Genomic DNA, 14,602 nt, shown 5'->3' on the forward strand with positions numbered 1-14,602 from the left:
CTGTGTGTGTGTGTGTGTGTGTGTGTGTGTGTGTGAGAGAGAGAGAGAGAGAGAGAGAGAGAGAGAGAGATCTTCTCTATCTGGTCATCTATTGACGGACACTTAGGTCGCTTCCTTGTCTTGGCTATTGTAAATAATACTGCAGTAAACACAGAGGTGCATGTATTCCTGAAATTCGTGTTTTCAGTTTCTTCGGGTAAATACCCAGTAGTGGAATTATGGGATCTTATGGTAGTTGCATTTTGGTTTTCTGAGGAGCCTCCATGCTGTTTTCCAGAGCAGCCACACCAGCTTATGTCCCCACCAGCAATGTATAAGGTCTTCCTTTTTTCTACATCCTCGCCAACACTTGTTATTTGTAAAGGGGTTTTAAATATCTCGACAGCGTCATCGAATCTCTACCCCAGAAACCACAAACACTGCTCCTGGACAAACTGACAGGAAAATTCTCAAATATACATCAAAATGCAAACAAGGTCGGAAGAGCCAACCAGTGTTGACAAAGAACAAAACTGGGCAACTCATGTTCTTGGCTTTTTGTCCCAGTCCAGACGCAGAACACAGCACCTCTTCAAGGACCCCCTCCCCTTGTAGGGAATGGTTTGGAAGCCAAGAGGCAGGCGCTCCCTGGGCTCATTGCTGGTCCCTCTTAGCAGGCAGGGCTACCACACACACGTCCGAAATTATTTTGGCGTCTCCATTGGGCTAAGCGTGAATTCACGTTGTTTCGTGGCCCCAAGTATAGTCTACTGTGGTGACTGTGCAGTGTGCACTTGAGGGACGTGCGGCTGAGGCTGTTGTTGGTTGGAAGACAGTGTGATTTGGAGCAAGAGTAGAACAGGGTTTCTCGGCCACAGCACTACTGATATTTGGGGCCAGACGACTCTTTCCTCGGGAGCCTTCTGTGCACCTGCTGGACGTGCAGCCTCATCTCTGGCTGCTGCCATTACGTGCCCCTCCCCCGAGTGGTGGTGACGCAAACTTTCCCCAGACATTGTCCCACGGGAGGGGGAAACTCCCTCGGTTAAGAACCAAAGAGGTTACATCGGTGTGGCCGGAGAGTGGATCTCACCGGCACATGTGAGACCTGTGCTCATCCGAAGACACCGGTGAGAAACTGGACAAGGCCAGCCCCAGAGTGAAGGAAAACGTCTGGCGTTCGTATCTGACAAGGGCGCTGAATGCCCGATGTAGGAAGAGCCCCCACAAAACAAAAACGTGAACCAAGTAACCCAATTTTTAAAATAGGAATGCTGAAAAGTCCCGTCGCAAGAGAAGATACACAAATGGTCACCGCGGGAATGAGAAGTACAGCTTTGGTGAGATAGCGCTTCAGTGCCGCTACAGGGGCTTAAACGAGGAAGGGTGAGGACACAAGATCCCAGTGAGGGTGTGGCTTACAGAGGGCAGGCAGAACTTGCCCAGATTGTATTTGAGACCCGTGCGTCTTGCTGCGTATCGACTCTGCTTCCACTAATAAAAACGTAGTGGGTATTTCTACTTCTGTTCTACGATTTCCATTTTAGAGGGAAAAAAATCTTTTTCTTCTTGTTGGAACTGTTCAAACAGTTGAAATGTTCGCTTGAGGCAAAATCTCACATGGAAAAATGGGGTCCCATCCGGGCAGCCCCTCCCCTATCAGCTGCCCCCACCCCCAGGAGACACCCTCACCAGACTCCCTGGAAGACAATGGAGAGTTGCCACTCTGGGCCCCCCTGGCCACGTCGAAGCCTCCTGAGGGACAGATTCAATGCGACGTCTGTTAACCAAGCGCTCGCCAGGTGAGGGCCCCACTCTCAGCCTACCGTGGAGAACATCCTCACTGTTGAGTGAACGCTGTGCGTTAAGTCCTGATCCTCACCTTGTAGACGCTCCCTGAGCAGGGACTGTCCGCAGGGACACGGGGGCCTGTCCTCCTTGGGGACAGGACTCGGACAGAAGCCCGTCTGAGGGGACGCAGGAGGCCGTCTCCCGGGACTTGGGAGCCCGTCTTTGGGGACATGGGAGCATCTCTGGGGATGTGGGAGCCTGTCTGAGGGGACGCAGGAGCCCGTCTCTGGGGACGCGGGAGCAGGAGTTGAGCAAAGGGAACACAGGCCAGCTTCCGCCCCCAACCCCCACCCCCCGCCCCGGGCCCAGCTCCCAGGCAGAGCTGTGTTCACACGGGGGCCTCTCTTGCCTCCCCCCGCCCGAGTATCCTTCCCACAGCATCTTCTCACCTCCCAAAAACACATGGACTCGTCCCCCCAGAACTCACGACTTTTCTCAGATGACCCCGGCGCTGTCCTCCATATGGACAAATCCAACAAATTGTTTGAAATGGTCACTTACGCTATCACTTTCTTGTCTTTGCTGCGGTCAGTTTCTGCCCCAAATCCACCGAAGTCATTTCCCCGGTGGCCTCTGTGACCCCTGATTGCGCTGAGAGCCGTCCCCAGAGCCTGGTCTCCTCGCCTCGGCCTCGCTGGCTCCCTGACCCCCAGGTGGCCCTTCCTCTCCATCCCTGCCCCCCTGTGGTGACCGGTGACCTTGCTCCGCGTCACCCTCCGGCCTTGGGGCTCACGCCTGTTCCACCTTTCTGCCCCTCGGACGAATAATCAGCGGACACTGTGCCCCAAGCAGGAGAATGAATCCACGACCACAGAAGCACCACGCAGCTCTTCATAGCGTGGAGCAACGCCCTCTGCGTGTGGAGCGGACACGTTCAGGACGGATAAAATGGCTTCCTTCTATTTCTCCCTCACGCGATCTGAATCAGTCTTCACCACTTTCCTAAGGAGACCAACATAAAGGGGTGGTTTATTTTGGCTACATTTTCGAGTCTGTTTATGTGGATCTACGCAGCTGAAAGCAGAGGCCTGGTTAGCACGTATTTCGTTCTGCGAGCCTGTGTTACAAGCATCTGAGGTCGCAGAAGAGGCTTGTCAGCCTGGGATGCAGCCCATGGGCCCAGAATGGCCGCGGGCAGGAAGGGAGACGTGGGAATTCTAGAAGCCTCCTCCCCGCTGTGTGGTCACCGTCCCTCTCGCAGCCTTCCAACACGGGCCTCCCTGGTGCCTGTGCACACAAGACTGTGCAGTGTGGGTGTAGTTTGGAAGGGAAAGAACTGGAACAAATACCTTCATGTTATTCTGGAAAACTTTTTATGGTTTCCTTTTAACATTTCCTCAGCTGCTGCCAACCTATGCGTGAAAATAATCTCTACCCCTGACAACGAGCGTCCCAAGGTGGAAACTGTCGATTTGAGGAAATAACCAAGGGGCTTCGAGGGGGTTTCAAAATGCTGTAGGATTCCCGAGGATGGCTTCTAGGGAGGAACGGGAACGTCCTGGAGTCAGGGTTCCGGGGATCTTGGTATGTCCTGTGCAGAAGACATGTGATGCTGGCTTCTAACCCCAACTGTGCCTCTTCGTCTTGACTCCTTTTCAGCCTCTAGGTCTGTGATTTACAAAGACAGCTGGTCCTCGGGACACTGTGTCATAAAATGCTAAACCATTACCATAAAAACAAAATTCAAGGGGCGCCTCGGTGGCTCAGTCAGATAAGTATCCGACTTCAGTTCAGGTCATGACCTCACGGTTCGTGGGTTCGAGCCCCACGTCAGGCTCTGTGCCGACAGCCCGGAGCCTGGAGCCTGCTTCGGATTCTGTGTCTCCCTCTCCCTCTGCCCCTCCCCCACTCACACTCTGTCTCTGCCTCTCTCTCTCTCTCTCTCTCTCTCTCTCTCTCTCTCTGTCAAAAATAAATAAACATGAAAAAAATTAAAAATATTCTATTGGGGCGCCTGGGTGGCTCAGTTGGTTAAGCATCCGACTTTGGCTCAGGTCACGATCTCACTGTCTGTGAGTTCAAGCCCCGCATCGGGCTCTGTGCTGACAGCTCAGAGCCTGGAGCTTGTTTCAGATTCTGTATCTCCCTCTCTCTCTGACCCTCCCCCATTCATGCTCTGTCTCTCTCTGTCTCAAAAATAAATAAATGTTAAAAAATTTAAAAAAAAATAAAAATATTCTATTAAGCCTAATGAGGCTGAAGTTGGTCCTCCAGTAATGGAGGACCATGCTTTTGGGGCTCTCTGCTTCTATGACTCCGTAGCTGTGATCTTGGGGCTGAAGGCATGAATTCTGGAGCCAGACTGCATGCACAGAGTCTGGCTGGGCCATGCGCTCTGTGTGAGCCTACCCCAGCCACGCCGTGTCCCGTTTTTACAATGTGGAATGATCACAGCACAAGAGCATGCAGCCTGTGTTAACTATTGTGAGTCACTGTTTAAAAGAAAAAAAAAAAAAAAACGTGTCCAGCGTTCTACAATGGCAACTTTTCTCTAAGTGGCATGCCCGGTTTGGGAAGAGAGAGGTCACGGGAGTTAGAAAACGTGTTTGAAACATAGAATCGCAACACGTACCAAATCATGTGTGAGTGCCATCCAAAAGCCACCAAAAGGGTCATCTGCTCTCATTCCGAGGACACGTGTTCACTCACGGCGCCCGGCATGAGCTAAAAGCGCCGATTCAGAGACAGACACCAATCCTTCTTTAGGGGCTCTGAGACCCGAGGATGTCACCACGCGGGGTGGTCGTGTCAGTCACAGGGGAGAGCTAGCCTATAGGAAAAAAGTGAGAAATCAGCACCAACCGGCAGAAATGCAAGGTGTGAAATGAGCCACGTCAAGGAAACAGAAGGAGGGAGAAATGCAGAACGCTTGCGTTTTTGCAGAGTCAGAAGTGAGGCCAGGAGCCTAAGTCAGGGGTTTGCGCAGAGGCTGTGCCCACACGCGCACACAGGACGCGGGCCAGCACACACACACACAAACCCTGATGAGGGGGCCCGGCCCTCTCGCCCCCACACAGTCCTGGCTGCCGTCTGTTGGCTTTTTGCCGCTCCCACGGACTCTGGCCACTTCCCTGCCACATCCACAGTGGGTGGCCACACGTGGGGGTTTGCTCACCCGTCTTCCTGGTGGTCAGGCCCGGCGCCCGCCCTGGTGTGGGTGTGGATCCCCAGGCTGAAGCAGGGGGGTCACACGAGGCGTCCAGGCGGAGCCGCTGTCCCCGTCATGTGCCCACACCAGACCTGCCTTATGCCAGTTTCCTTCTCTGTCTTTGTTTTGTTTTGAGCGAAGGGAGCTGGAATGTTACACGCCTGGTTTTAAAGCAAAAATCACCATAATAATAATTCGTAATATAAATTGTATTCTATTTATATATAAATGAGCATTATTGATTTTAGCAGAAATGACTTCAAATCTGTAGTAAATGGGCTTTGTTTAATCTGCACGTGTCACAGAGCCCAAGCCCTTGTCTGCTGTCCCATTTTCAAAGAAAGAAGTAAATCAGAGAGAAAACAAATTGCGTCTGGAATTTGCTCTGAACGGCAAGGCGCTTACTTTAACCGGCCACGGAGCCAGACTCTGGCAATCCAGTATTTGGGTACGTGTTGACGCGCAGACAGGTGTGCTGGCCCTGTCGGGTGTCCCGGTGTGACCCAGCACAGCAAAGAAGAACGGCTAATTCCCTTCTTACTACTCCAGTGTTTGCTCAGATAAATTGAGTTTTTATTATGGGAAGATTGTCAACAGAACTTGAAAGAAAGGGAATTCAGTTGGCCAGGAGTTTAAGCTAAGCCGACCTTTCCATCTGCCAGACGCCCCAACGGTCTTCCCCTACTTTTAACATTTTAGAAAATAGCAAGAAAGGGGATCAGAGAACACTGATTTTTAGGAGCATTTGGAGGAAGATGACCGTGAGAATAATGAGACGCAGTTGACTTCTTAGTCTGCCGTTTCTGTCCGTCCCAGAGTCTGGACGACGTTGCACAAGCGAACACGGAAGGCTGGCCTCTTTTTTAACTTTATTTTTCCGAATGCGTAAAGTTGCCAGAAGCTAACGTGATTTTTATGAGACTCTCAGGGTTTGGGCTTAAATTCAGGAGCCAGGTCCGCCGTTGTGCTGTGTGAACGGTTCCAGTGCTTTGCAGCGCCCTGTTTCGTTTGTGTGGAACGATCCGGACTTCCCTACCTGGCCATAAAAAGCCAGCTTCCCAAGAAGCTTTGTAAATAGCACCACCCCCTCCCCGCCATTCCTTCTGTAGCTGAACCTACGGGTATTCGCCTAAGACCAAGCTGTCCGTCAAAAGACAAACACGTGGCTGGAAACTTTCTAACAGCCGCTCGGCGGTGGCTGGAACGCCCCTCACCTGCTCTCCCCCTTCGGTGCATGCTCACGGAACGCCTTTCTCTTCATTTCTTTTTCTCTTTTAGCCAGAGCTACCTGCAAGCCGCAAGGGACGTGTCTGCTGCCCACAGCCTGGACCCCTCTGCCAAGTACAACTCCCCGAAATTCCGCTCCCGGAACCAGAGCTACATGAGAGCCGTCAGCACCCTGAGTCAGGCCAGCTGTGTGAGCCAGGTTGGGAACCCTCTCCGTCCCCTCTCCCTCGGGTCCGGTCTCTGAGGCCACGTCCTCACGGCAGTCGCCTGCTCGGGGGACGGCGGCCCCGCCCGTGTCAGAGGAAGGCAGCGAGCGCAGGTGACGTTCCTGCCTGGCATCGTCTGGCTGCAGACGCAGGGACCCTGTGAGACTCGGTTCTCCACGCCCCCTACGCCGGCCTCCTCTGTGTAAGGGGTGGCGCCTCGGCCGCCTCAGCTCAGACTGTCCTCTCCCCAGGCGGCTTCCCCGCTGACACGGGTGGGGCAGGGCCGTGACAGTCAGGCTGTCTGTGCTGGCCTCCACCGCGGACGCTGGGGGTCCAGTAAGAAGAGGTGAAAGTGGTGGGGGGTGCTTGGTGCCCCCGGAGTCGTGTCTGTCGGGCTCAGAGGACCGTGCCCGGCTTCACGCGCGGCCCCCGTGGGATCCGTGGCCCCGGGTGAACGGCGGGCGTGGCCGCCGGCGAGTCAGGGACCCCACAGGCGTTCCCGCCCTGCTTTGAGCTGTGCGAAGAACGCGCCGGAGCAAGATGAGCCGTGTGCTGGAGAACCGCTAGGAATTGCATCTCTAAGTTTTGACTAAACGGGTTGCTTGCTGGTTTCAGCTGCCGTTAAAAGCGGTGCCGCAGTTTTTGAGGGCTCCACCGCGTGCCTCCTTCCGCTCACTGCAGGGTGGGCGCCGAGAGGGTGGCCCGCTGCCTCTGACACCCGTAGCCCGTGCAGCCCCTTAACCATCGCGAGCTTCTTTCCCGTCGGTGGGGAGAGTAAGGCGGCCACCCAGGGTGGTAGGGAGAGGCGGTCCAGCTCGCACAGCGCGCGGGGCGGTGGCCGCAGGGTGCCGGGCATCGCTGCGCAGACAGGGCCGCGTGCTGAGTCCTCAGTAAGTGGCGCCCTCAGTGCCACCGCAGGATCATGGTAGCAGTGGCAGTAAGGACGCGGTCCCTCCTGCTCACGGATCGTGCCGCGGGCTTCCGGCAGCTCGCCGGGGGCTCGAGCGAGCCGAAGACTCTCTTGCCCAGGCTGTCGCTGCCTCGTAAAGCAAGAGCCTGCTCATCTTGCCGTTTGTTGTCTCGTCAGAAAGCCGTGCTCCGGACCTCTTCTCCCACCCTGTCCGGGGTTTTCCTGTCCCGCAACCGAAGGAAGAAAGACCTTACTCGTTAATCAGCTCAGACGCGATTCCTCCTCAAACACAGGATGAGGTCTCCCTCCGCCGCAGAGAGAATTCCAGTGACCCTTTGTCCCCCCATGACAAGGAAAGGACCGTTCCTGAGTCTGCACACCGGGGCCGTGCCGGCCTTAGCCCCGGACCCCGACCCTGGGCGAACCGGGACAGAGGGTCACGCCATGGTCCCAACTCAAATGCCCGTGCTAATAATAACGAGAACAGCAGTAACGACAGCAGACGGACAGCAACTAGACTACTGTAATTATCGACCTGAGCGGGGACACACCCCGTTTCAGAGTAAAGCCCAGGGTGACGGCAGGAGGCGGTAGCTACAGAGAGCGGCTGTGCCCAGAGGCACCCTTCCCCACGCCCGCACACCTGTCCTGACAGGCCAGCAGCCTTTCCGCCTCTGGCAGCCGCGTCACCAAAGTAGGGCCTCAGGGTCACACGCGACCCACGAGCTTTGCAGCAGGGCCAGGTTTGCACTGCAGACGCTTTGTCTTTCTCTTTCCTCCTCCCTCCCTCCCTCCCTCCCTCCCTCCCTCCTTCCTTCCTTCCTTCCTTCCTTCCTTCCTTCCTTCCTTCCTTCCTTCCTTTCCCTTCCTTCCTTCCTTTCCCTTCCTTCCTTCCTTCCTTTTCCTTCCTTCCTTCCTTCCTTCCTTCCTTCCTTCCTTCCTTCCTTCCTTCCTTCTTCTTTCTTCCTTCCTCCTTCCTTCCTTCTTTTCTTTTCCTTCCTTCTTCTTCCTCCTTCCTTCCTTCCTTTCCCTTCCTTCCTTTCTTTCTTTTCCTTCCTTCCTTCCTTCCTTCCTTCCTTCCTTCCTTCCTTCCTTCCGTCCTTTCCCTTCCTTACTTCCTTCTTTCCTTCCTTCCTTCCTTTCTTTCTTTCTGGAGTGCAGTCAACAGGATGTTACCTTAGATTCAGGCTACACATAGTGATTTGACTCTCACACACTGTGCGGAGCTCACCATCTGTCCTGTTACGTTGCTGCCACAATGTAATGACCTCCCCCCCACCATGCCTGTTATTCCTGTGACTCATTTGCTCCATCAGAAGCCTGCACCTGCCGCCCCCTTCACCCATTTGGCCCAGCCCCCCTCCCCATCCCCCATCCCCAGCAACCACGTTTGTTCTCCATGTTTATGGGTCTGATTCCGCTTTCTCTCTGTTTTCACTTGCTCTCAACAAACAGATTCCAGTTGAACGCACACCATCCCTCTTCAGACATTCCTATGAAACAGTTTCCCTGGGGCTCCTCATCGTTATTTTCCAGACACATAAGCCATGTACTACCCTCAAGTATGTGTGTTTTTGGTGAACCCAAGCTGGGATTTCCAAAAATACGTCGGTAAAAAAAAAAAACACACTCTCACACCTTTCTGTATCTGAAAAGATTCGTCGTTGTAAATAATAGCAACAGTAGACCAGTTGGTTGTTTTACAGACTCTGAGGACTTTGATTCCGATTGCTGAGTTCTAGGATAGGACTTTAAATTGCGCTCCAGTTTTAATTCTGAAAAAAGCATATAGTTCCCTAAGATACTCCCGGCACCCTGGTGGTGGGTGGGGCCGTTTCACACGTGGGAACCAATCTATAGTCATTGTGTGTCCGACCCTGGCCAGTGCACTCCAAGTCAGGGAGGAAGAGGCAGTTCCCAGTAACCGAGGACGATGCCTTTGGGGTGCTGCCTCTGGTGAACCCCTCGTGTCCCTGAGACACTTGGCTTGGTTGCCAAGCTGCAGAAGTTCACCCATCGTCTTTAATACTCAACGTCCCTCGAGCAGCAAACATGAAATTAAAAGTCTAACTGAGCCCCTGTGAGACTTGCTTATCTCTGAGCCATGCTGTGAGTTGAGCTTGAGTCTTTGAGCTCAGGTCCGGCTTCTCTGAGCTCACGAACCGGGGAAGAGTCCGCGTAGGCGTTTGGAGGGTCTGGGATGATGCCCTGGGGTTGCCGGCGGTGAGCGTCCAGGACGGTAATAGTACACGTGCGGTTACACCTGCCCAGTGACCAGCTTGAGGGATGGAATTTGTTTTTAACCATGAGAGTTCTTTCCTGGAGGAATCGCACTGAAAACGCTAGAAACGCACATTGACATGTTGCGTTTCGGGAGGCGTCGGCATGACACAGGCCACCTGGGTGCAGACGCGCTGTGTGCCTGAGCCATCTGGGCCGTCGCTTCGGCACCGACCCTTCCCTGGCCTTTCCTTATCTCCCTGGGGTTCACCAGTTTGTCAGCCCATCAGACAGGGGACCCCAGCGCTGTTCTTATTCTCAGCACGACATCCCTGTGGTTCCAGAGAACACAGTGAGCTTGTTGGTTGTACCCCCACCACATGTAATGTCTGTCCGGCTGGGTCTAGACCTTACCCGGAAGAATGACCACGTTCTCCATTTCCCAGAAACGCACGGGGAGCGATAGGCTTGAAGACCACCTAGTCCTCCACCATCTGGTAAATGATAGTGTGCTGGCGGTGTGGTCCCCATCAGTGTGATGAGCTCTGCCAGTGACTGTCACCCAGGGCCACCCAGCAGGGCACGACCTTGTGGTTTCCTGGCAGACGCAGTCCCCAGCCACATGAACTGAGCTGCTTCCCGGCTGCACAGAGACTTGGGGACACACAGCAGCGAGGGAGGCCCTGGGTCTCGCAGCAGTCACCTGTCTGACAGCCAGGGCAGACCAGGGGTTCGTGTCTACACCTGGCATGTCCCACAGTCACCCATGGAGACGAGCAGACGGCACCCCAGCCCCGTGCTCTGTGCCACCCTCCCATCCCCTCCATCCCCACCACACCGAGCAGCCTCCTTTCCTGTGTCACCTTGTCATCTTCCCACACCCCATGTGGAAGGCCTGTGTCCCACCTGGAGGGGTCACAAAGCCATGCAGATGCCCGCTGCCCACACATGCTGGCACTCCTGGGGTCGGGTGCTCCTTATGAGTCCCAGCCCCCTCCAAGCAAGCTGCAAGGACACATCCCTACTCATCCTCAGGCTGTGAAGTGGGTCCCCAGACCTTCCCCTGGCCCCTCACTGCAGACGGAAGGCACACGTGGGGAGGCACAGCCGAGCTGCGGTGCAGGAGGGGCACCTCGGTGGGAGTGAAATCACAGCCTCCAGCCAGCGGGGACCTGCCACACTCTCCCCCCACCCCCGGCTGTTCTCACCTTCGGGGCGGCTCTGATGCCCTCCCAGCCTCCTGAGCTCATCACTGCTCAGGCTGCACATTTGCTTTGTTTCAGTGCGTCCACCATCAGGGTAATTTTGTTTCTTGGAACTGGCAGGTGGTGCTAGGGGTCCGGTGTGTCCTAGAACTTGCAGGTGGTGCTGGAGGTCTGGCATATCCGAGAGCTGGCAGGTGGTGCTGAGGGTCCAGTGTATCTGAGAGCTGGCAGGTGGTACTGGGGGTCTGGCGTGTCCTAGAACTTGCAGGTGGTGCTGGGGGTCCGGCATGTCCTAGAGCTGGCAGGTGGTGCTGGGGTCTGGGGTGGCGGGGATGCTGGGACCTCTGCATCCTGGCCGAGGAAGGGTTCTGGAGCTGGCAGGTGGTGCTGGGGGTCCGGCGTGCCCTAGAACTTGTAGGTGGTGCTGGGGGTCCGGCATGTCCTAGAACTTGCAGGTGGTGCTGGGGTCCGGCCTGTCCTAGAACTTGCAGGTGGTCCTGGGGGTCCGGCGTGCCCTAGAACTTGCAGGTGGTGCTGGGGTCTGGGGTGGCGGGGATGCTGGGACCTCTGCATCCTGGCCGAGGAAGGGTCCTGGAGCTGGCAGGTGGTGTTGGGGTCCGGCATGTCCTAGAACTTGCAGGTGGTGCTGGGGGTCCGGCGTGTCCTAGAATTTGCAGGTGGTGCTGGGGGTCCAGTGTGTCCTAGAATTTGCAGGTGGTGCTGGGGGTCCGGCATATCTGAGAGCTGGCAGGTGGTGCTGGGGGTCCGGCCTGTCCTAGAACTTGCAGGTGGTGCTGGGGTCCGGCCTGTCCTAGAACTTGCAGGTGGTGCTGGGGGTCCAGCGTGTCCCTGAGCTGGCAGGTGGTGCTGGGGTCCGGTGTGGTGGGATCGCTGGGACCTCCGCATCCTGGCTGAGGAAGCACACTTGCCTTCCCCACATCTTCCGGCCACGCCACTGTCTTGTGGCCCCCTTTTCTCTCTTCCTCTTTAAAAACCTCTGGCACTATGATGGCTTCCTTCTTAAAGGAAATTCTTAAAAATTGTGGTAAAATATCTGTAACAGAACTTTCCATCTTAACCGTGTTTCAGTGTGCGGGTCAGCGGTGTCACATGCTCGTTCAGTGCCCCTCACCGTCCATCTCCAGACCTCTTCCGTCTGGCAGAATGCAGACTCTGTCCCTACCAAACACTGGCCAGTGTCCCCGGTGCCACCACCTCCGTGTCTCTGTGGACGTGAGTCCCCTGGTCCTCCAGCCAGCGGACTCACCCGGCGTCTTTCCTTGTATGACTGGCTTCTTTCCCCCGGCAAGTGCCCTCACGGTCCGTCCACATCACAATGACAGTCCACCATGCGCGCGTGGGTTTACAAGTATATGTCCTCCCCAGTCCCTGCTTTCAGTTCCTGTGGGTAAATATCCCAAAGTGGCCTCACCGGACCACAGCGGTTCTACGTTTAATCTCTGGAAGAACCGCCACCCTGTTTTCCACGGTGGCCACGTGCAGGGCCGTGTCTGCTCGCCATCTGTCATGACCTCTGCAGAGCGCACCCCCGGCTCTGCCACAGACTGGACAGTCACCCTGTCACCCCCACTTCCCCAGCTTGCCCCGCTTTGGCTGTTCCGTGCCCACATTTTCCAGAAGCAGGCCTGGTTGTGTTCTGAGTTCATGGTTCGCGAAGGGAGACAGAGGAAGCCTCAGGCCACACTGATTGTTTCCCATAGCTTTTACCCCGCTGGCTTGGCACCCTCCTGGGATTCCCGGGGGCCAAGCCGTGGTTTGAGTCCCAACATAAAATGACACCCACTTTTCCCAGTCCCCCTCAGGCTCGGTGAACGCATCAGCTCTCAGAGGACAGAGCATTTCAGGTCCTCTCTGGACCAAGTCTTGAGATCCTTCTCAACTACTTCTATTTGTCTGGGAGAAATGAGTCACCTTCATTTCTAGAACCTCATGGATGTGTTTCTGTAGCTATGAGTACTAGCCAAGTGGTCCTCGCTGAGATTTTGCCTTTAAGATGCATGAGCAGGTGTGATGGTGTCCTGCCTCAAGGACAGAGCTCCTGGTCCGCGGTGGGTTTGCAGGAGGGGGTCCGCGAAACCCCGCGGCCAGGGTGCTGGGGACGCTGGCGCCATCGCTCAGAGTTTGGCCTTTTCAGGCTGTCTGATGTGGGTCTTTGACATAAATGGCATGAAGCGATCTGAGGCTTCTTGATATAATTCCCCATAAGGGAAAACAGAGTGTAAGAAATGTGTAGTCAGGAAATGTCATGTTTCAACCCAGCAGGTGTGTGTCCCACAAGCTTCGTCACTGGGAACGTGAGGCTGTCACCATGGGAGTGTCGTGCTTTGTCCTGACCCTGATTTGTCTGCCCCTCTCCGACTTCAGAAACCTTCCTCTGGTCTTTTCTGTCGATGCGACCCAGAGATTCTCCTCCTCACACTGGGGGCCAGGCAGCCGGCCTGCCTTCCTCCCCACCGACACACACACACACACACACACACACACACACACACACACACACTTTCCTCCGCCATCTCCAGAACCAGAGAGGGTTATGCTCGCTCTGTGAAGGGGGCCATTTCCCAGCATGTCAGGAGCCCCATGTGGTGCCAGGCAGGGCCACGTCCAGGTCTGCAGTTAGAGATTCTGGAAGAAAGCAGGTTTTCCTTCCTGTTGGAGGGGAGATCAGCTTCTCTCGGCCGCTTTCACCCTGCAAACAGGCAGAGCACAGGTACTGAGCTGGTGTCTTTATCTGTGAGCATCACGCAGGGTGTTCTGGAAGTCGTGGGTGGCCTTCCCGGCAGTGGGGTGGCGCATCGGGACATTGGGGTGTGAGAGGCGGACACAGCAGGTGCAGGACGGAGGCAGGACGATGACAGCAGGGGGTGCTGGGCGTGGAGAAGCCACCTGAGAAGCAGGGCAGGCGTCCCGGGCGGCGTGGGCCCCTCCCAACACCCAGGGCAGGAGGGACGGGCCGGGGACCGATCTGGAGGGACAGCAGAGGCCACGGGGTGCCCCCTCAGCCCTCGCCGCCTCCCTGTGCGCTGAGCCTCCCCTCCCGGCCCCGGCCGGTGCACGGGGACTTCGCCAGCAAGCATCCCGCCCGTGCACACGTGCTAACCCACGCATGATTCCCCCAAGGGGTGTACCCAACACAGGAGTAGCCGGGGAGGGCTCATTTATCAACGTCCCTTTCAGCCTAACACGGGACCCGCCCCGAGAGCCCTGCCCGCGGACCCGTGAGCCCCCCGTCCCCACCGACGAGTGGCTAAGCCGTTAAGCTTTTCTTTCCTAACGTCTCATCTGCTCTGCACCCCGTTCTCTTCATCCTGGCTCTCCTGCGCACCTCCCTTCGCTGGGCACCCAGATGAAGCCTGTAGGTTTGGCTCTTGGGAAACGCACAAGGATCACTACCCAGGAATGGCAGGAAAAGTATGTCCCCTGCTAGTGCTCACTGACCCCATGCAAAGGCCCTCTAGCCAACCCGATGGGCGTGCCCCTGTGTGCCCGGCACCTGCAATCCCGCGCCTGTCCAAAGCCTCGATGTTTTCTTAACACATTTGGACCTTTTAGGTTCCCAGGGTGACTCTATACCTGGAGATTAAATTGCAGGCGTGAAAACTATTACTTCACCTGCTACATTGTCAAAGGAAGTGAGTCTCCTAACATCCCAGGCCGAGCAGCAGCACGGGCAGGACGCACATGGCACAGGCTGGTGACGAAGCGATGGACACCCCGCTGGCCGCGTCTTTCTCTCCTGGACCCGCGGTCCTGCTGCTCCCCTGGGGAGAAGGAGATGAGCTTCCCGCCAGATGTGTGCTTGGTTTCCACGACGATGCATAGAGTCAGGCTCAGC

At 55.9% G+C, this 14,602-nt stretch overlaps 1 protein-coding gene across 1 annotated transcript in view; it reads left to right on the top strand.

The window, feature by feature from the left end:
* The window catches only part of DLGAP2 (DLG associated protein 2), a 784,363-nt gene that overhangs the window by 709,085 nt on the left and 60,676 nt on the right, over positions 1-14,602 (top strand). Inside the window, 1 exon segment of the mRNA XM_045055166.1 lies at positions 6,257-6,404. Coding sequence (XP_044911101.1) covers positions 6,257-6,404 — 148 coding nt within the window.

Source organism: Felis catus, chromosome B1 (genome assembly GCF_018350175.1).
Source record: "Felis catus isolate Fca126 chromosome B1, F.catus_Fca126_mat1.0, whole genome shotgun sequence".
Classification (NCBI taxonomy): Eukaryota; Metazoa; Chordata; class Mammalia; order Carnivora; family Felidae; genus Felis; species Felis catus.